Source organism: Rhincodon typus, chromosome 19 (genome assembly GCF_021869965.1).
Source record: "Rhincodon typus isolate 14 chromosome 19, sRhiTyp1.1, whole genome shotgun sequence".
Taxonomy (NCBI): Eukaryota; Metazoa; Chordata; class Chondrichthyes; order Orectolobiformes; family Rhincodontidae; genus Rhincodon; species Rhincodon typus.
The window spans coordinates 29,404,991-29,428,048 of NC_063350.1; the positions used below are offsets into that span (position 1 = coordinate 29,404,991).

The 23,058-nt window shown below is 40.3% G+C and overlaps 1 protein-coding gene across 1 annotated transcript in view; it reads left to right on the forward strand.

Annotated features, from left to right (window-relative positions):
- Nucleotides 1-23,058, forward strand: part of LOC109917522 (collagen alpha-1(XIV) chain-like) — a 148,723-nt gene that overhangs the window by 47,566 nt on the left and 78,099 nt on the right. The window contains exons 15-21 of the mRNA XM_048608374.1: nucleotides 3,199-3,328; nucleotides 3,438-3,577; nucleotides 6,599-6,731; nucleotides 8,723-8,865; nucleotides 15,774-15,900; nucleotides 18,226-18,348; nucleotides 20,282-20,425. Of these exons, the coding sequence (XP_048464331.1) occupies nucleotides 3,199-3,328; nucleotides 3,438-3,577; nucleotides 6,599-6,731; nucleotides 8,723-8,865; nucleotides 15,774-15,900; nucleotides 18,226-18,348; nucleotides 20,282-20,425 (940 nt within the window). The remainder of the gene's footprint in view (nucleotides 1-3,198; nucleotides 3,329-3,437; nucleotides 3,578-6,598; nucleotides 6,732-8,722; nucleotides 8,866-15,773; nucleotides 15,901-18,225; nucleotides 18,349-20,281; nucleotides 20,426-23,058) is intronic.

Genomic DNA, 23,058 nt, shown 5'->3' on the forward strand with positions numbered 1-23,058 from the left:
ATCAACCCTCTCCCCATCAAAGATGCCCTTTCTGTTCACTTGCTTCAAATGCTGTCCTTCACCATCACCACCTGTTGGTATGGGTTGCGGAAAACTGCTCAGCTCTTGTGCTTACTGCCATCCATCACTATTGCCACATGCTGCTAGATGTTCTGTTACAACAAGGACTGTGCAGTAGTCATTCCTACCAATGCTGTCATGCACAATGCATATGTGCAGGCAGTCTGGTGAGGCAGAAATGAACTATGTTTTCCCCTCATTCACCTACTGCAGACCCAGCTTAGCAGCACTGTCCTTTATAATTCGACTGGCTTACTCGCTTGTAGTGCTGTTGAACAACTCTTGGCAATGGATATTGAAGTCCCCCATCCAGAGTACATACTGCTCCCTTTTCACTGTTTGCTCCAAGTCATCTTCCACATGACACAGCACTGATTCATCAGCTGAGGTAGGAGCAGTATGTGGTAATCAGCAGAAGATTTCCTTGTCCAATTTTGATATGATACCATGAGACTTCATTAGATCCAGAGCCAACGGTGAGGACTCCCATAGCAACTCACTCCTAATTGTGTACTGCTGTGCTGCCACCTCTGCTAGGTTTGTACCAGGGATGATGATGGTGATGTCTGGTACATTGTCTGTAAGGTATGATTATGTGAGTATGATTATCACTGTTGCTTGACAAGTCTGGGACACTGTCCCATTTTTGGCAGTAGCTGTCAGCTGCTAATTGGCAAGACTTTGCATAGTTGACAAGGCTGGGCTTGCCTAGTTTGATGCCAGGTGGTCAGTCCGTTTTTGTTCTTTAAGCAATTTGATGAACAAGAGTGCTCATTTCAGAGAGCTTTTGAGAATCAACCACACAGTGGGTCCGGAGTCACATGTGGGCCAGACCAAGTAAAGATGGCAGATTTCCTTCCCTAAAATGCATTAGTGAGCCAGATGGGTTTTTATGACAATTCATAATGGTTTCATGTTCATCATTAGAATTTTGATTCCAGATTTTTTGAACTCCGATTCCACCGTCAGTCACAGTGGGATTTGAACCTTGCCTCCCCAGGGAATTACCAGGGTCTCTGGATTACTAATCCATCACAGTAGCTCCACACCATTGTCTTCCCCCACCTAGGCTTTATTGATCTTCTGAACTGAGTACCTACCAGTTCAAATGGGAGACAACCAACTAGCAGGCGAAAATTAATTGTTTTTTGAGTCACATACTGACATGCAGGTTGTTGAGAGGGCTACAGGGCATTTATGTTGTAGTTTGACAAGTTTCCTGAGTGGGAACAATGGGGAGATGACCATGTAGTGATATTATCACTGGACTGTTATGCCAGACACCCAGTCAATCTTCTGAGAACCTGATTTTGAATCCCGCCATGGCAGATGGTGGAATTTGAATCAATTGAAAATTTGGAATTCAGAGTCTAATGATGACCGTGAATCCATTTTCAATTGATGGAAAATCCCATCTGTTGCACTAACATCCTTTAGGGAAGAAAGCTGCCAAACTTACCTGGTCTGGCCTACATGTGACTTCAGACCCACAGCAATGTGGTTGACTGTTAACTGCCATCTGGGCACTTTGGGATGGGCAATTAATGCTGGCCAGCAATGCCCTCCTTGAATAGAAAATAAGTTGGTAAGCAGAGGCCCAGATGTTCCAACCAACATAAACATTAAGATAAATGACAAATCCAAGCTTGCATGACTTGCTTCCAAAACATATCCCATATTAAATATGTAATATCAAACATACTTTAAACACTCTGTATGATGAGTCGTTGAGGTTACTTCTTGATCATAGAGACTCCAACTTGGCATAAGTATTTTTTAAACCTTCTGCAAATGTTGGGAACTGTCTTGAAGAAGTCCTGATCTTTTTAACTAAACATGCTTTCTGGTTCTACACAATCGTGCAATACTGTCTTTTTTTGCTTAATACTATCCCCAATTGCATAAATAGAGAAGGATTAAAATAGTGTCAGGAAGAATTGGTCATGAGTGGATTTTTTCAGGAAACTTTCTTTTTCTAGCCAATGTTCTGTGTTCCACCCACTCCAACAATAGATGTTAATGTTGTAATGCTCATTGGATCCACAGGCAGTGGTTGAACCTCTTTACATTGTCCAAACTCTTCATTCACATATGAGCCTAATAATAAGCAATTTTCATTGAGGAAAACCTGAACATGATGCCCACTCATAAACACTTCCTTCAAGGGTTTGTAGGATGATCATCATGAGCAAAATCCCTGATAGGATGATTCTTATTCTCCCCTTCTTTCTGACTGAGTGCAGATAAGAGATTGAAGCTGGAATCTTCCTGGTCGATTTTGTGGAGGTGCCAGTGTTGGACTGGGGTGGACAAGGTCAGAAATCACACGACACCAGGTTATACTCCAACAGGTTTATTTGAAAGCACAAGCTTTCAGAGCATAGCCCCTTTGTCAAGTGAAGTGAGAAAGAAGCACACAGATCACAGAACTTATAAGTAAAAGATCAAAGGGTCACACAACTGATGAGGAAGTATTAAACAAATCTAAAATACTATTAAATCTTTAATCAGTTAGAAGATTTTAATTGATTAATATTATATGTAAATCCCTGAATTTCTTTCAAGCCACTGCTCTGAGTGAACTAAAGGTTTTATCAGTATAAAGAAGAGGTGACATTTTACGTCAGACAATGGATGTTAGGTGTGAGGCCTTGTTTAGAATCTGTTTGTGTTTTGGTTTGGAGTCAGACCGGTTCTGTTTCTAAAATAGGAATTTATAAAATGCCATATTGACTGTCTATAAATTGAGTGCTTTTTGAACAAAATAGAATGTATCTGCAGATACAGATTCACCCATAAATTTGTGTGCATGTGTGTGCTTGCGTGTGTGTAAGACAGTGTATAGTGTGGTGGGGTCACCTGTATTGCGACATGAACCCAAGGTCCTGATTGAGGCCGTCCTCATGGGGACAGAACTTGGCTATGAGCCTCTACTCAGCGACTCTGCGTTGTTGTGCATCCCAAAGTCCGCCTTGGAGGATGTTTACCCGAAGATCCGAGACTGAATGTCCTAGACTTCTGAAGAGTTCTCCCACTGGGAGGGAATATTTTCCTCCATCATTCACTGGATAAGTGCAGTGAGCTTTAATGTGCAGTCTTTGTAGTTGGGTATTCAATTTTGACTGCTTTTCATTCCAGGTTGAAGTTGCTGGGAATGTTGGAAATGTACTACTGAAAAATCTGACTTCATTGACAAAATATGTGATCACTGTACTTTCTATTTATGACACTGGGACCTCTTTGCCTGTTACCATTACTGGAGAAACAAGTATGTATTTTCATATTGGGCATTTATTGTTTATCCTTTTGTTTATTTGACTTAAAAAGAACTTGTTCTATTTGAGTAAAAGTAATATTTGAAGTGTTTTTGATTTCAGTCAAGGTTCCACCTCCATCAGATCTGAAAGTTATTGAGTTTTCAGGCACCAGTTTAACAATTATGTGGAAACACGCTGCCAACGATGTCGTTCTGTATAAAATAAAATGGATTCCCCTTAGTGGAGGAAAATTAAAAGAGGTCTGTGTGATATATTCAGTCAAATACTTTGTCTGATTGTCAGTATAGCCTGTAATTATGCAAAGTTATATATGTTAATATTGTGCAACTGTGAATACATTTAAGTAATATAAGTTATTAGGCCTCATTTTTGTTGGTCATTGAATAGATCAGCAACATTAGAGATGCAAGTGATTGACTGAAAGAGCAAACCATTAGGTGACAGACTTAGTATTGTGCACAATGAGTAGCAGCTGGGTTGCAGTTGAATTCTGCGAAGATAATTTAGATATCCTGAAGTCTTTGTAGATGAAAACATAGCTAACAAAAGTTTGTGGCTTTGAAATTACTCTGTGGAATAATAAGTGTAAAGAAGTAACACATTTTATTGATGTTCCTCCCAAGATGAGAGTATCTGCTTTTAGGTGGGGTGAACATCCTGCAAATCAGCAACTTACCTCTCTAACACTTACTAACAAAAGGTGGAAAGCCAATATTTATTTGTTGCAAAAAGTTTCTAATTTTATAGCATCATAGAATGATTACAATAAGGACGCTATTGAGCCTGTTAAGTTCATGTGGTTCTCTTCAATAGTAATTTTCTAGTTCTCCCTTTCTTTGTCGACCTTCTATTTTTCTCTTTAGAAAGTGACCTCTGCTCTTTGGCCTTTCTGCCAATGGGAATAGTTTCTTCCATGCTACTCTGTCTAGACTTAATGATTTTGAATACTTTTATCAAATATCTTCTGTAAAGAGAACAATGTCAGCTTCTCCAATCTTTCCACATAACTGACGTCCCTCATCCATTTTCATAAATATTGTCTACAACCTCTCTAAAGCTTTCTATATTCTTCCTAAAGTGTGGTGACAAGAATGGAGGACAGTACTCCACTTGAAGCCAAACCAGTGTTTGTTCATCATAACTTCCTTGCGTTTGTACTCTCAAAAAGATATATTTTTGATCAATCTGTTCAGACGTGACAGTAAGTGGAATTTGAACCAAGACCTCTCGTCCAAAGGTAGGGATGCTACCACCATGCCAAAAGAGCCCCTTAACAATGGTGGCTGGCTCAGGGATTGATCTCATGACCCTAATATTAAGAATCTCTTGCAATACTGACTGAGCTAGCCAAACATGCTGTATGCCTATAGCTATAACTTTCATCACTGTGTCTGCCATTTTAGCAATTTTCTCTTCAGTGATTTGTACACATTTGCTCACAGATCCCTCTGTTGCTGCACCCATTGTAGTTTTTTTTCCTTTATTCATTCATGGGATGAGGGCATCGCTGGCGAGGCAGCATTTATTGCCCTTCCCTAATTGCCAAAGGGCAATTCAGAGCCAACCACATTGCTGTGGGTGTGGAGTCACATGTAGGCCAGACCAGGTAAGGATAACAGTTTCCTTCCCTAAAGGACATTAGTGAACCAGATGGGTTTTTCCAACAGTCGACAATGGACTCATAGTCATCATTAGACTCAGAATTCCAGATATTTACGGAGTTCAAATTCCACCATCTGCCATGGCAGGATTCGAACCTGGGTCCCCAGGACATTATCTGGGTCTCTGGATTAACAGTCTAGCGATAATGCCATGAGGCCATCACCTTCCCCCCAGTATTGAATATTTTATTTTAACATCTTGCTACTTTATTAGTACCAAAATATATCACTTCTTTTATGCATTAAATTTCATCAACCACATGCCTGCCTGCTTTGAACCATCTGCACATTTTAAAATTATATTCACTCAAGTCTAAGTTGTTAATTTATATCAAGTAAAGCTGTGATTATAGTATTGCCTCCACAGAACTCCACTGTATATCTTTCAGCAGTCTGTCAAACCAGCACTACTCTCTCCTGTCACTCAACTACCTTAGTATTCTTGCTATCCCTAATCCTTTTTTTCTACCAGCTTTGTCTTTGCTGGAAAACCTGTTGCATGACACTGAATTGTCTCATAGAAGTCTGTAATTCCACATCAATGCATTACCTCATCATGCTATTGCATCAATAGATGCAATCGATTTGGTTAAATATGATTGGCTTTGAACAAATCCATGCTGGCTTTCCCCAATTAATCCTGTTAATTTTGTTCCAATTTTCATTTCTAAATGTTTTCTTTCCCTCATTCAGAGTTAAACTGTCTATCCTGTAGTTGCTGGTTTACGCTTACTCAGGACTCAAACTTGTCCAGCTGATAACACTTTAATCATATGTGGTTGGCCAGAAAACTACAGCATCTTCATACTCCATCTTATATGGAAAAATGTTTACCATTTTAATAACCTATATCATACTAAGGTGAGGGTGAAAATGCCAAACTCAAATAAAAATGTATGAACCATAATTCGAAATAAATTGACAAAGTTCCTATAAACATTGCACTTACTTCCTTGGCATTTAGTAATTCTTCTGTTTTCTTTGTTTATCCCTCAAAACGTTCTCTTTCCTTCCACGTCTTTCAGTTTTCTTCTTTTGTTTCTGCAATTTAATTTGCTTTGATGGAAGTGATTTTATTTCACTTAATGCTGAGAGCTGGTTCCCAGAAACAAATAAAAAGATCCATTTAAAAAGGCACTGACAATAAATCATTCAGCACTTGTAAAGTCAATCAGTTAGCCAATATGTGTAAAGCAAAGTCTATGCATTTGTTGATACCATATCAGTTACATTATACCTAAAATGTTTTTCACCATCCAGGACTGTTGTGCATAATTTAGTTAAATTGCTATTGTTTTGTCACTAATCAATAATAATTTATGTTTGTATCTTTTACAAAGTAGTAACTTTAGTTTATTATTAAAAGTTTACTTATAAGCAAAAATAACTTGTGGGCCTTTAGTCAAAACATGAAAAATTGCAGATACTAAAAGTGCCAAGTTTAAAACAAGTGAAAATATTGGAAATATAGAACAGAACTGTCAGCATCTGTAATAAAACTTCTGAGAAAGGGCCCTGCTGAAAATGTTAATCTGTCTTTTCTTTTTCATACAGCTAATAAGCCTGATTTCATTATCTGCCTTGTTACTTTACTTACAGCTTGATGTCAAAGGAAATATGGACACAGCAGTGTTACAGGGTCTAGAGAAGAATATCGAATATCAACTATCACTGTCTGCACTATATAATGACACAGCAAAAAGCAATGCCATTGTTCTCCGCTATAACACATGTAGGTGGTTACTTTTAAAGTGATTGCATTCACAACCGGGCACAAACATTCACATATTTGCTTGGATTGAAATAACTGTTGCTGCCAGCACTAAATTATTACCTTTGGATCTCATTACTGTACAGGAGAACGTGTGGCGGTTTCCATAATGCAGGGCAACATTTTATGCAAACATTTCACTAATAATTAGCTTCACTTGTCCAACATGATAATAATGCAAAAGTAATTGGCTATGAAAAGCTTTTGATAGCCGAAGGTAGGGAGAGGCACTATATAAATCAAATCTGGCTCTTTGAGCTGAATTTTCCCAGGTCCACAGAGGCACCTTTGGAGGTGGAGGCATGAGCATGGAAAAGTATGTGTCAGGTCAGTTCTCTGATGTTTATCCATCTCCAGCATTTTCTCAAGGGCAGACTATTCCAATAAAGAGCAAAATATAGATATATATCTTCAATTTTTGTGGCAAAAAGAGATTTTCCCTAAGGTGTACAGGACCTGTGATGTCTCATAAATCAAAGGATGGATCAGAGTGGTTGTGTAGTGAGAGGTCTAATTGCAACACATTTGAGAGTTTGAATTGATTTGTTGGTGGTAATTTACAAAGGAGTTCTATTTAAAAGCAGCAGGTCTGCCCCTGCAGTCACTTCATGGGTGTTGATTGCAGCTTCAATGACTCCCACCTCCCTGCCCCACGATGTGCTTCCATAGCGCGCTGCTACTGTTTAAAGGCAGCCAATGACCATAACCCAGTGGAGACCCAGACTGGAACTCCCAATGCTGGAAACTGACCACCATCCCTAAGTGTTCTGGGCTTCTGGACATGACTTCTTATTTAGCCAACTCTGGGCACATTATGCATGCATCTGACTATGGCTACTCTGCAGTTCATCTCTCCGTTGGGATCTGAGCCCTCTGGAAAAATTCAGGCCAAATTGTTTAGAGATATTCCAACTAACACGCCCAAACACTGCTAATGATTTGCATTGATTTGATTTTCTGTAAGGAAACAAACTTAAACATGACACTTTACAGTGGATTGAAAATAATGCAGAAAACAGTAGATTATAGATTTTTTTTTCTGTTCCAAAATTAGTTTTGCAGTTTCTGTGTTATTGCCCACAGATAACAGAACAAGTACAAGTTAGTAACCATGAGAGCCGACCTCATAACAAGTGTTGAAGGTGTGCGTGAATTATGATCATTGACTTAAGTGTGATGTTAACTTCATCATAAACCATACCTTTGACTTAGAAAAATTACAAATGTGAATTTTAAGTAAGAATGGAATACAGTACAGATTGTTGCTGGGAATTGATTTGATTTGATTTGATTTGATTTGATTTATTGTTGTCACATGTACCTAAGTACAGTGAAAAGTCTTGTTTTTCATGCAGTCCAGGCATACATACAAGGACATACAGATCAAAGAGCGTTTAGACAGATCATAGGGTGTTTAGACAAGGTTACGGTTGCACAGCAGGTGCACAAAATTGGAGAGGTTCATTCAGCAGTTTAATAACAGCGGGGAAGAAGCTGTCTTGAACCTGTTGGTATGTGTGTTTAAGCTTTTGTATCTTCTGGCTGATGGAAGGGGTTGGAAGAGAATATAACCAGGGTCGAAGAGGTCTTTCATGATGTTGGCTGCCTTTCCATGGCAACAAGAAGTGTAAATAGAGTCCATGGATGGGAGGTTAGCTTGTGTGATGGTCTGGACTGTGTTTACAACTTCGGTAGTTTCTTACAGTCCTGGGCAGATGCCATACCAGATGCACCCAGACAAAATGCTTTCTGTGGTGCATCTGTAAAAGTTGGTGAAGGTTCTCATGGGCATGCCGAATTTCCTAGCCCATCACCCTCGTTGACAATACTTGCATTTGTGAAATCAGCTCCATGAAATTTCAGGAAAAAATGAGCACAAGATATTTTATAATAATGCATATTTTGTCCTCAGTTTTTGAATTGTATTTATCTGTTGCTGTTTGTCATTTTAGTTTCCAGAGATCCACCATCAAACCTTCACATAGAAACAAAGACACCAACTAGCCTCCAAATCAGCTGGGATCATCCAAGTGCAAATGTTCAGCACTACAGGATATTATATATGAATGTCAGAGGTGGTCATGCTGCAGAGACAGTGAGTTATGTTTACTTTTTACATCATGATGCAATTTCTATATCATAGAAATTGCCTCAGAGCATTATTGCCTTATTATTTGAAATTCTTTCAAAATTTGTTCAGCTGAGATTAAAAAAAAATATTAAATTGAAACTAAAAAATGATAGGACAGGATACCCATAGTATTTATCTATTAATAAAGTAATTATTGCTATTCATGCCTCTTCTTGACATTATTATGAAAGTGAACCTCTTAAGGGACTGACTAACATTTTTAGATACATTTCCCATTATGTAATTTGATTTCTTTGAATATTAGTCAATTGCCATTTTGTCCCATGTACTTCATCAGAAGTTAAACCTTTCTGTAACATGGACCCTCTAAACTCTAACGAAATGTCCACCACTTTCTTATTGCAGCCTGTAGTTGACAGCACAACTCCTATCTTTTACACCTTTCTTTGCTTATCTCTTTCGATATCTTTCTTTCTCTCTCATCATTTATCTTCTGTCTTACTTTTCTAGTGTCACTTACTCTTTCCTACAAAATATGTTTCCCTTACTATTTCCACTCCCAAAGGAATTGTTAGACAGAATCCGTAAGGTTTGGAATCAGGCCGTTTGGCCCAAAAAGTCCACATCACTCTCTGGAGAGCATTCCACCCAGACTCAACCCCCTACCCCATCTCTGCAACCTGCACAACTAATCTGCCTAACCTACATTTCCCTGGACACTGTGGGCAATTTATCATGCCAATCCACCTAGCCTGCACATCTTTGAACTGTGGGAGGAAACCGGAGCAGCCAGCGGAATCCCGCACACACGGGGAGAATGTGCAAACTCCACACAGACAGTCAACCAGGGCTGGGATTGAACCCGGGTCCCTGGCACTGTGAGGCAGCTGGGCTAACCACTGAGCCACTGTGCCACAAATTGTTTTTCCCAGCAATCTCTAATAGGATTTCTCATTTTCTTCCCTTCCTCATCATGATAAATTTTATTTGTCTCCATCCGCCACAATGTGATTTCCTTTTCCATTCTGAGATATTGTAAGAACTGCCGATGCTGGAGTCAGAGATAACACAGTGTGGAGCTGGAAGATGCCTGGCCTGCTGTGTTCGTCCAGCTCCACACTCCTTTTCCATTCTTCTCTCCACCTAGTAGTTTTTAAGACTTTCTCCCTCAAAAATATATATGGTTCTGTGTTAATATATCAGGTCTGTGAACTTTTCTATTTGTGTCCTGTTTTTGTCTCCTTTTCTGTCTTTCTGATTCCACTGTCCCAGGAGGCGACAATTGTCCTGATGGGTGAGTGATTGAAGGCCAGTAGAAGCTTAAAAGTAGCTTTGTCACTGGTTTTCCTCTTCCTGCTGTTGACTGTTTTGCTCAGGTGAGAAGAAAGCAAGCCTTGAAAATTCACACAATTTCCAATGAGGCTAACTAATCCAGTTAATAAGCTCATAGCCAGCCTGTAGGGGGCCAGTCTGAGATTTTGGCATGCTGGGTCAGAGACCAGGTACATAGAAGCAGGAGCACAATGAGGAGCCAGTCATGGCTGCACAACAATATTAGATGGATTCATGAAAAGGAGCATGGCTGTGAGGGGCACAGCTGTAAGCACACAGGTAGCATCAGGTATATTCAGGTTGAGGAGAAAGTTGTCTGTACGTCTTTGGGCATTGGATGGGTAGTCACCCTCCTGGTATCGCTGCGGGTGTAAGAAGAGGGAGTAGTGGATCCAGACATTATTGAGAATGCATGATTACGGCATCAGCAGGAATTAACCTGTGATTCTCAGATTGTAGTTCTTGCCATGTTGGGGATTTTGACCTGAGCAGCAGAGGCTGGGAAAGGGGAAAGCAGAGGAGAGAGATGAGGATCAACAAGGCTACAGAGGTCATACCCTCAGAAAAGAATATTAATTGTTGTTTTATATGGTGTAAAACTTGTTTGTCCGATTTTGTCTCACATAGTGGTCTCTCTTGTCAGATCATATAGGCGATGAGATTATCTTGTGAGGGCAGGAATGAAGCAATTTCAGCACAGTGAGTCTTAGCCAACTCTGTACTTCCTGCAAGTTTGTTGGATTTGGGTTTACAATGGGCTTAATTTGCTGTGTATGAGGTGATAGCCATTCACCACGGAACACATTTTGTTGAACTGGCACTTGCCTTTGTTCAAGGTGAGGTTTCATTTTCTAAGGTGTAGACACACATGCAGGAAGTATAATTCATCATAAATGAAAATGTCATCACTGAGGTTTTGCAGTTATTGACAAGGGTAAGTAGAGATAAATGAGCTGCTGCTGAAAGCAGTCATCTTTTATCATGCAAATGTTTAGAGATGAGATTTTGTTGAGTATGGGCAAAGCAAGAGAAAGATCTATAAATATTTTTCAAAAGCACACAGCTATGTGTCAGGCATTTAGAGTGGGAGACTAAACGTCTGCAATGGAAACTGTTTTATTTTCCTGTCATTATTTTCAAAGAAAAGAATATCAGATGGACTGAGTTTGTCCAACCAAATTTCCTTTTCTCCAAACCAACTGAAAAATGTTTAATGTCTTGAAGGAGAAGACAAAAGTCCTTCTTTGTGTTCAATGCCACAAAACCCAATTTTTGCTTATTCTTTCTTTTATTTGTTCATGAGATGCGAGTATAACAAGCATTTATTGTCTATCCATAATTTCTTAGAATACAGTTGCAAGTCAACCACATTGCTGTGCGTCTGGAGTTACTTATAGGCCAAATCAGGTGAGGTTAGCAGACTTCCTTCCCTACAGGACTTAAGAGAACCAGATTTGATTTCATGACAATCGACTTTTACGAATAAGATTTTTAAAAGACATTTGGAAAATGCTTGAATAAGAAAGGTTTGGAGGGATATGGGCCAGGAGCAGGCAGGTGGGACTAGTTTTCCTTGGGATTGTGTTCGGCATGGACTGGTTGGACTGAAGGGTCTGGTTCCGCACTGTATGACTTTATGACTCTGACAGTAGTACGTTCTGATACACATATGCATGTGAGAAGAATGATAAACTGTTTCAGTTGACTTGTTCCTTGGTCGACCATCACCTTACAGTTTTCTGTTCATGTTGGCTATTATTAAAAAACATGGAATTATAACCAAACAATTTGATTTTAAAAGATATTCTAGTAGATCTCCTATGGATTACTCACTAAGTGAGATGATATTTTGTTTTGAAAGATATGGGCTAGATTTTATGAGGCACTCTGGTCTCCACCCTCTGGGTGGAAAAGCTTTTCCCCTGTTACCTCTAATCCTTCTACTAATCACAATTAATGCTCTATATTAGCCGAAGTCCTGGATGCATATACTATTGGGCAGTCCTCTCCATTGGGCCACCTATGAGCTAATACTACTCTGATGCTGTACAGGGAGGCGTTGCATGTCAATATCAGATCTTGTTTGTGATTGTAGTGCAGCAACACCTTTGAGGATAACAGCCATTTATTCACTTCCCTGAAAGCTATGGCTTGGCTATGCAACCATTTCCAAGGCTGACCCTTTTTTAAGAGTTGATGCAAAGGTACTAGGATGAAAGCCAGGTTATGTATGAACTTTATGTAATAATTAACCTAAGCTCTGGTACAGATGTGGAAACTAGGGCACCTTTGATTGCCTTTGCTTTATCTTTCAATGGGTATAACCCAGGATTGTCACCTCTGTAGCCCAACCAGGACACTTGGGGTGCCTGGAATACACATTTCCCTTCACCTGCCTGAGAGAAACATCTAAGGACTATGTCCAAGTTCTCCAAGTGCTCCTTATTGGTCTTCCCTGTTTTTACAAGCTTTCAAAGTGCTGCTCCTTTATCAGATGAAGTGGAGGGAAGCTCAAAGGCACAGAATTTGTAGGCAGAGAAATTCCTGCAAAATAATTCTAGGTAATTAAGATTGTCAAAAGGTAGCACAAATAGTGTGAGTGGAGTGTCGACAGGCTGAATAACAAGTCTTTGCAGGTGATCAAAAGTGTCAGATAGTGTGAGTAAAGTGTCAACAACTGAATAGCAAGTGAAAGGATGACCTATGATCTGATTAATTAAGGCAAAGAGATAATTACAAAAGATAAAAAAAAATGATGGTTCTAGAGACAAATTAAATAGCTGCAATAACACGATAGGTATAAGAGTCGCAAGACAAGGATCTAACCAAAGTAACAAGCAATCCAAAACTGTACAAACTAATTAAGATAGAGAAATCATAAATAGTCATCAAGATGATGGTATCAAAACAGGACATTAAGGAGAATTTTACAAACACAGAACAGTTTGGTGGGGTCACATGTAGCGTGACATGAACCTAAGATCGTGGTTGAGGCCATCTTCATGGGTATGGAACTTGGCTATCAGTTTCTGCTCGGCGATTCTAAATAGTTGTGTATCTCAAAGGCCACCTTGGAGGATGCTTACCCGAAGATCAGAGGCTGAATGCCCTTGACCGCTGAAGTGTTCCCTGACTGGAAGGGAGCATTCCCGCCTGGCAATTGTTGCGCGGTGTCCATTCATTCATTGTCATAGCGTCTGCATGGTCTCACCAATATACCATGCCTCGGGGCATTCTTTCCTGCAGCATATGAGGTAGACAATATTGGCTGAGCTACATGAGTATCTACCATGTACATGGTGCGTGGTGTTCCCATGTGTGATGGCAGTATCCATGTCAATGATCTGGCATGTCTGGCAGAGGTTGCCATGGCAGAGTTGTGTGGTGTTGCAGTTGTTGTTCTCCTGAAAGCTGGGTAGTTTGCTGCGAATGGTGGTGTGTTTGAGGTTTTGCAGTTATTTGAAGGTGAAAAGGGAAGGGCTTGGGATGGCCCTGGTAAGATGTTCGTCATCATCGATGACATGAAGGCTGCAAAGAACATGGTGTAGTTTCTCCACTCCAGGGAAGTACTGAACAATGAAGGGTACCCTATCAGTCATGTCCTGTGTCTGTCTTCTGAGGAAGTCATTACGGTTTTTCGCTGTGGCACGTAGGAATTGGCAATGATGTGTTGAGCATCGTATCCCGTTCTTATGAGGGCGTCTTTCAGCATCTGTAGGTGTCTGTCGCATTCCTCCTCGTCTGAGCAGATCCTGCGTACACAGTTACACTTACTGTACCCAACTTCGTAACAGATTCAACTCCCTCAGCGTCAGCTTTCAGAGTAAACAGAACCTCTGACACTCCTGTTCTTATCTGTCAGCCAGGGCTGCCTGACTGGATCAGAATAACAGCCCCAATCAGGGAACCCATATTCTGTGGGTCCACCTGGCTGACCTCATTACAATCACTAGAACCTCCTCTATTTTAAACAAAATTCTCAGGTGCTGGCAAACTTCTTTGTACTTCCACTGGAGCAAATATATTCTTTCTGTAATGTAGTGACCAAAGCTGCACACAGAACTCTGACCGTGGCCTCATCAGTGTTTTGTATTGTTCCAGCAATGCAAATTAATTATTATATGTTATGAAATATCTAATTCTTCACCATGTAGGATCAACTTGAATACTACTCAATGCTTAATGCTCAACCCCAAGTTGCTACTTGGGCTAACTTCAGTTGAGAGAGTTGAACATTTGGACCCTTGACTTGCTGTCCAATGCTCAACTATTGCAATCGTTGCCAGTCTTGTTAAAATCAAATTTGTCTTTTTATCCTTTCAGCTTGATTTTGTCACTCACACCGATTACCAATCTGGCTATACTAGCTTTTATGCTATTCGAGTGTGGTTTGGTGCGGCAAGATTATTAATGTAATTAATAATTAACTTTTGACCTTAAAATACTGGAAGTGGGATTTCCCCCTCAGGAACAGGAGTCCCACCTTAGAGAGCTGCTGTAGTGCCAACAAATGCAGTACCATTGCCAATAATTCATTCAGAGTTTGTGGAGACAAGTGTGTAGGGTCGTGTTGGAGAGTCTGGAATCTTGCCAGATGCCAAGTTGGCAGGCCCTAGTAATGGGTGTGGAGGTCAGGGTTTGAGAGGCCTGGAGTGGAGAAAGTACCTGGTGAGGACGATAACACTTTTGAGGCCTCTATGATGGGCTTAGTACCTACTGCTAGATTTTATATGTCCACTTAGACATCAAACCTGCTGGCAGGTGAGTATCAAGTCCAACCAATTTGCCGTTTCAAAAACAGAAATCGCTGGAAAAGCTCAGCAGGTCTGGCAGCATCTGTGAAGAAAAAATCAGAGTCTGGGTCCGGTGACCCATTTATTGTTTACCACCAAACACAAACCATGTTGTACTGATGAAATGCTGAATTTGTGTTTGACTTCATATGTATGTAAAGTCTAGAAACTCTAATTGCTTAATTCCAAAGTTAAATGATTCATTATTATTGGTTCAAGACATTTATAGGTTAATGGGTGTTGGTAACTTTATGGCTATCTCTGAGAAGCAACCAGAAGGAAACAATTTTTAATGATTACTATTAAGCTAGGAAGTGTGTCAGAAAGCTACGTTTTATATATTAACATATTTAAATATTTTATGCACAGAAATTAAGCAAATGTTTTTCAGGTTCAACACTATTAGTTCTCACTTAAAAGTCAGGCCAGTTTACCTGAAATTAAAATCTAATCAAATGAGTTTTAAATACAGATTTAAATCTAAATTTAAAAATAACATTTTGCTTTAGCTTAACAAAGTGGTTGTAGAATCAGAAAGTCCAGCCATTGGATTTTTATCTGTTGAGGCCTTTTAATTGAATTGACAATTGAATTCAGACTTTCATACTGAGTACATTATGAGCTATTATTATTGGAATATCTTAATTAATATAAAGTGACTTAAGAGTTTTCAACAGCGATTAACACACACCGATCAAAGGGAGAAGATTTGATTTCATCTTACACACCTTTCTAAATAATCAAAACTTGAGCGTTGGTTAAGTGAAAGTTTTTGTAATTTTTCAGATAGTACCTGTTAAGAGAAACAGCATTATAATACAGCCACTAAATGCGGACACTGTGTATGAGGTCACAGTCACTGCCATCTATACTTCAGGTGATGAGGCCAGTATATCCGGAGAAGGCAAAACCTGTAAGTATAATTGATGTTAATTTGTAATTTGTGAGCTTCTCACCATTTTGGACACAATGGATGGTAATTAATGGAGGGGTTGTAGTTCTAGCCCGCCAGCTGATGAGAGTCCTGCATTGCCTCTTTCAGGGAAGGCATGCTAAATTAAGTGCCACTCAAGCACTGAATAGGAAAGCAGCGTGCCTTCCCCAAGATTAAACAGCCAAAACTCTATTGAGCTGCAATGTCACTGGTGTGGCAGAGCCTTCTCATGGTATGATTCTGATCGGAGGCTAGCATCACCCCTGGATTGTGGGCTGATCTGAGGCTAGCATCTTCCCTGGATTTCAGGCCAGAGGTGAGTCGTGGCAGGAGTTGGGGTTGTGGGGTGAGGGATAGGGGAGAGTGCCTCTGTAAGAAGGACCTCTCCGCAGCCCCCCTCCAACTCTATAGTGTTGATTGCCTTTGAACGAAAGACATCTCACCCACATGTACCCACACGTGCACACACACTGAAGCACACACGCACACAAACACAAACTCCAGCGTGTGTTTCCCCTCCCTGCCCCGCGCGTGCACACACACACACATGCATGCACGCACGCACACGCGCACACACACACACACACACACACACAAACATAGCCCCAGGTTCGAGCATGTTCCTGGCATGATGAGACCCCTTGCCATTTAACACCAGCAGTGACAGGATGAGACTCTTAAGTAATCATTAATTGTCCATTTAAGGGTCTAAATTGGTGACAAGGTGGGAAGGCCATCTACTGAGCACTCTGCCACAGACATATCCAGTTGGAGACAGGACAGTGGAGTGCTCCCCGCCGGCATCTCCCACCAATTAAATAGCCATCAGAATAGCACATTAGATTATGTTGAATGTTTCAAAATGAGCAAGGATATAGTAAATTGTGTATTGTGCTGTGTAATCGTATGTAATTGGTGAACAAGCCAAGGGGTTGTAAGAGCCAATTTCATGGAAATACTTCACAATGATACAGTTTCTACTTTTCATTGTGGTTTGTTAAATCAACATCTCTGCTCTTTTCAGAACACTTTTGCTGATTCTGAAACAATCACATTCTCATAAAATGTGCACATATTTCTGTGCTGATTTTAGTATAAGCCTATTTAATGGTCTGCTCACACTTTTATATTCATCTAGATGCTATTTGTTATTTGACATAAAGTAGAAACCAAAATAGTAAACCAGGTAAGTTCCTACGTTTGATACAATAAGGATAATTTGTGACACTGTGGAATACTAACATAGGAACACCTGACAGAGTTGACTTAAATCCCTTCAAAAATATTCATGTGTCTACTTTTAATAGATTATTCTTGTGAAGGGGCAAGGGATTTAATACCACAGTAATTTAAAATATGTCTTGAAATAAGAGCTGTGGCTATGCTTAAATAAAACCAAGAACTGTGGATGCTGAAAATGTGAAACAAAAACAGAAATTACTAGAGAAACCCAACAAGTCTGTCGGCATCTGAGGAGAGAAAACAGAATTAATGTTTCAAGTCTAGTGCTGCTGAGTTTCTCCAGCAATTTCTGTTTTTGTCACTGAGCAATGCTTGATTTCTTCCATGTTGTAACAATAGCGGCCTGTGTAAGCATATTATTCATTGCTACACAGAGCAAAGAGAAAAGGGGAGAGCATAATCCAGATTAGATGGTTGAGTTATTACAGAAATGAGCAGACTAAAAGCTGAAAGTTGACATTACAGAGCCTTTAAAGTTTTGAATGTGTACTGAAAACTCTGCTTTTGAAAACTTTTTTGGGTAACCAAGATGAGATCGTCCTTTGTGCAGCCTGGAGGGTGGTCATTTGTTTTTAACCAGAACAAGAGTGAGAATAGCAGAGAAGTATATTTGTGGTGCATCTACTGGTGTCCCACAGTCAAATTCCAAACTTGAGTTTGCACTGACCTTAGAGCAAGTGAAACCAGCAAATCCCTTCCAGGAAATAATGCCATTTGTTTAAATGTTAAAGATCTCTAAAAGCATTCTGTGCAAACGTTTATTAATATGAAGGATCCAAGAATGTAGTGTTCACGTTAAAGCCACTAATATTCAGGAAGACAGAAAGTGCCACGATGAAAGTTTGACATTAGTCTGGCATGAAAAATATTTTGCTGGGAGAGAAGGTTGGGTTCTGGAAAGAAAACAAATACAAGGATGTTTAGTTATAAAATTACCAATTAAAACCTTGTGATATTAAATGCAAAAGCTTTCCTTTAAAGTGTACGGTTACCATGTTAAGTTTTAATTTCATTAGCAATTATATATACCATTTGGTGGCATATTAATTTCTATCCCTACAGTGCCATTTAATCCACCAACTAACCTGCGTATCTCAGAAGTTTGGTACAATCATTTCCGAGTCATTTGGGATAAAGCTGAGACACAACCACTGGGATACGCTGTGATTTATCGGACAGCTTCTGGTAAGTGAAGATTCACCTTGATTTGTGGAAGGGTTTACTCAGGAGTTAGAATTTCTCCTTGAATATAGGGTTAGGATTGTGCATGGAAATTCAATTCACGCATGATGCTTACCTGAAATTGTTAACAAGAGCGACGTAAATATCTTGTTTAGAATAGTTTCATTTTTTGAGATCTTTTATTCAGAAAGGATTTGACAGAAAATAAGTGGATGAAAATTTTACAATGTAAAATCTGTACCTCAACGTCATAAACCTGCCATGTGATGCATAACCCTCGATACCTTTAAATAATTAAAGCAAAGAACTGTGGATACTGGAAATCTGAAATAGAAAGAGTGCTGGAAAAATTCAACAGGCCTGATAGAAAGAGAAAGAAAAAGTTAATGTTTCAATATAAATGGGACTCTTCCTCAGAATGAGTCATTATTGAGGGTCTTGCTGAAAAGGTCATCTGAGGATACAGTTCTTGAAAAATTAATTTGACTCACCTTACAGATTTCTATTACTCCTGCTTTTTGATATGTTTCTGAATGATAGCCTTAGAGGGAGGTGATGGCCGAGTGGTATTATCACAAGTGTATTAATCCAGAAGTCCAGAAAATATTTGGGGACCTGAGTTTGAATCCTACCATTGCAGGTGGTGGCATTTGAATTCAATTTTTTTTAAAAAAAGTCCAGATTTAAGAATCTAATGAAACCATTGGTCATTGTAGGAAAAACCCATCTTGTTCACTTATGTCATTCAAAGAAGGAAACTGCCTCTTTACTTGGTGTGGCTTACATGCGACTCCAGACTCACGGCAATGAGGTTGATTCTTAATTGATCTCTGGGCAATAAATGCTGGCCTAGCTGGTGCTGCGCAGATCCAGTGAATGAATTAAAAAAATTAGCTTTAATTTTGTTACTGTGTCACCTTGTTTTGTATTCTCCCAACAGACGATCCATTAGATGACTCATCAAAAGAACAAAAGTCAAGTTTGTACAAGTTGTCCTCAGAGTTTAACTGTGGTTTCATTCTGGTGAACCTGGAATATAAACTACATAAACTACTGATGACCAGTATGTCCTTCCAGACATGTGTTGCAGAAAAATGAATGCAGTACTCCAGATGTAGTCTAACCAAGGCTCCACATAACTGAAACATACCTTATCCCAGCTCCATTGGGATAAGGGTTATCTTTTTGCCATTTTAATTAAATTTTTAATCATGTGAATTAGCTTATTAGTGAGCTCTGTACTTGAGAAAATCTAAATTCTTTTGACTGGGGCTACAATAATCACTAAGAATAATCATTTCCCTGCCAATTTATTTCAGGGGAGGTGATGGCCTAGTGGTAGTATTGCTGGACTGTTAATCTAGAGACCCAGATAACTTTCTGGGGACCTTGGTTCAAATCCTGCTACAGCAGATGGTGGAATTTGAATTCAATAAAAAAAATCTGGAATTAAGAATCTAATGATGACCATGAATCCATTGCCAATTGTCAGGAAAAACCCATCTGGTTCATTAATGTCCTTTAGTGAAGGAAAATATCTCTTAACTGTCCAATGGGCAATAAATTTTGCTTTGTCAGTGACACCCTCATCCCATTAATGAATAAAGGAAAAAAAAATTGCTACATTAGCAGATGGAAATATTTTATACGATTAAAATCACGTCTCCTTTAAAAAAGGAACATGCTTGAAAATCAATCATTTGAACTGTCGGAGCATTTTGACTTCAAAACACAAGGCTACTCTAAGTCCTTATTATTATTGTGCTTGCAATCAGATCTATGTTATCTAACCTTTTCTCATTTAGAATTAAGCTTTGGTATCATTTCTAATAATCAGTGTGGTTTTAACTGCCACATTCTTTTAACTCACTCTTTAGTGTTAGTTTGTTGTATATGTTGTAAATAAGGAGAATTATGGTATTTCTTTTGTTTACAGATCAAACCATGGAAGTGATGGCAGGAGAGGATGCAGATTCAACAGTAATTAAGAATCTGCAGCCTGGCCTAGAATACAATGTTGAAGTATTTGCAGTCTATCCAAATGGCAACAGCACAACTGTTAAAGAAAAAGTTACAACATGTAAGTTCCTATCGCTTGCATACAGGGCTGATGACAGGCAGGAAAAAATTATATATTCATAATTATCTGGGTGTTTTAATTCTTTTAGCTATAAATCAGTTCAGTTGATAACATTCTTGCCCCTGAATTAGAAGGTTCAGGGATCAATCATTGCTCCGATGCTTGAGCACATAATCTAGGCTGGCAGATCAAAAGAAGACTTGCATTGCTCAAACAGTTCATCCACTTCACCAACATCTTCCACCCCAACCTTAAGTTCACCTGGACCATCTCTAACACCTCTCTGACCTTCCTGGACCTCTCTGTCTCCATCTCAGGCAACCACCTAGAAACCGATATCCATTTCAAGCCCACCGACTCCCACAGCTACCTAGAATACACCTCCTCCCACCCACCTTCCTGCAAAAATGCCATCCCCATTCCCAATTCCTTCGCCTCCGCCGCATCTGCTCCCAGGATGAGGCATTCCACTCCCGTACATCTCAGATGGCCTCGTTTTTCAAGAACCACAACATCCCCCCTTCAGTGGTCGAGAACGCCCTCGACTGTGTCTCCCGCATTTCCCGCAACTCATCCCTCACACCCCGTCCCGGCAATAACAACCAAAAAAGAATCTCCCTCGTCCTCACGTACCACCCCACCAACCTCCGGATCCAACGCATCATCCTCCGACACTTCCGCCATCTGCAATCCGACCCCACCACCAAAGACATTTTTCCCTCCCCACCCTTATCTGCTTTCCGGAGGGACCACTCTCTCCGTGACTCCCTTGTCCGCTCCACACTCCCCTCCAGCCCCACCACACCCGGCACTTTTCCCTGCAACCACAGGAAGTGCTACACCTGCCCCCACACCTCCTCCCTCACCCCCATCTCAGGCCCCAAGAAGACTTTCCACATCAAGCAGATGTTCACCTGCACATCTGCTAATGTGGTATACTGCATCTGCTGTACCCGTTGTGGCCTCCTCTACATCGGGGAAACCAAGCGGAGGCTTGGGGACCGCTTTGCAGAACACCTACGCTGGGTTCGCAATAAACAACTGCACCTCCCAGTCGCGAACCATTTCAACTCCCCCTCCCATTCCTCAGATGACATGTCCATCCTGGGCCTCCTGCAGTGCCACAACGATGCCACCCGAAGGTTGCAGGAACGGCAATTCATATTCTGCTTGGGAACCCTGCAGCCCAATGGTATCAATGTGGATTTCACAAGCTTCAAAATCTCCCCTCCCCCTACCGCATCCCAAAACCAGCCCAGCTCGTTCCCGCCTCCCCAACCTGTTCTTCCTTCCACCTATCCCCTCCTCCCACCTCAAGCCGCACCTCCATTTCCTACCTACTAACCTCATCCCGCCCCCTTGACCTGTCCATCCTCCCTGAACTGACCTATCTCCTCCCTACCTCCCCTCCTACACTCACCTTTACTGGCTCCAACCCCACCTCTTTGACCTGTCTGTTTCCTCTCCACCAATCTTCTCCTCTATCCATCGTCTATCCGCCTCCCCCTCTCTCCCTATTTATTTCAGAACCCTCTTCCCCTCCCCCATTTCTGAAGAAGGGTGTAGGCCCGAAACGTCAGCCTTCCTGCTCCTATGATGCTGCTTGGCCTGCTGTGTTCATCCAGCTCTACACCTTGTTATCTTGCATTTCTGAAAAAGGGTCTAGGCCCGAAACGTCAGCCTTCCTGCTCCTCTGATGCTGCTTGGCCTGCTGTGTTCATCCAGCTCTACACCTTGTTATCTTTGATTTGTATCATGTTTGTCATGACCATTTGACAGTTCAAACATTTCACAGCCAGTGGAGTATAATTACTTTTATAATGTTGGAAACATGGAAACCAATTTGCATGCAGCAAAGTCCACAAACTGAAATGTAATATTGATGAGATAATTTTCATGGATGTTTCATGTTGGACTTAGGGATAGATATTGGCTAGAATACCAGGTATAACCCATCAGTTCTTCTTCAAATAGTGCCATGGGATTTTTAACAATCACTTAAAAGGCCAGACAACTAAAACATTGGTTTCAAACAAAATTGGCACTTCCTGCAAAAGTTTTGGATCAGCAGATACTGAAGGAATATTACATTTTCAAAGCTGAGGTGTTAAACTAAAACTTCTACCCATTAGATGAATGTTAAAGATCCTGCTAAACTGTTTGAAGAATGAGGACTTCTCCCGATACCTTGGTGACTTTATTAATGTAAAAGAAATTCTAAGGAGAATACTGTGATTTCAACTTTCATCAACTGAATGTACTCTGTGTAATCTGAACATGGGTATTATAATTAATTACCCAGGGCCCACCAACCCTATTCTGTCAGTTGTGTGATGGAGCAAGTTTCCTTAGCTACAAAACATTGCCACCTAATATCCTTTCTTCAAATAGTTTCAAAGAACGTAAGGATGAATTTTAAAACTCAAGAGGTAATTTTTTTTAATTTTGACTGTGTGTGAGTGAGCAAGACAAAGAAATCTGAATCCTTGATATTAATTTGAATGGCAGTTGTGTGGGAGAAAGTTGAGGCAGTCAGTAAGTTATCCTGACCGTGGGATTGTGTAAGCAGATTTTAAACTCATCCCTGGGATCAAAGCTGACAAGACATGACTGAAAAAAATTCAGGAGGTCGA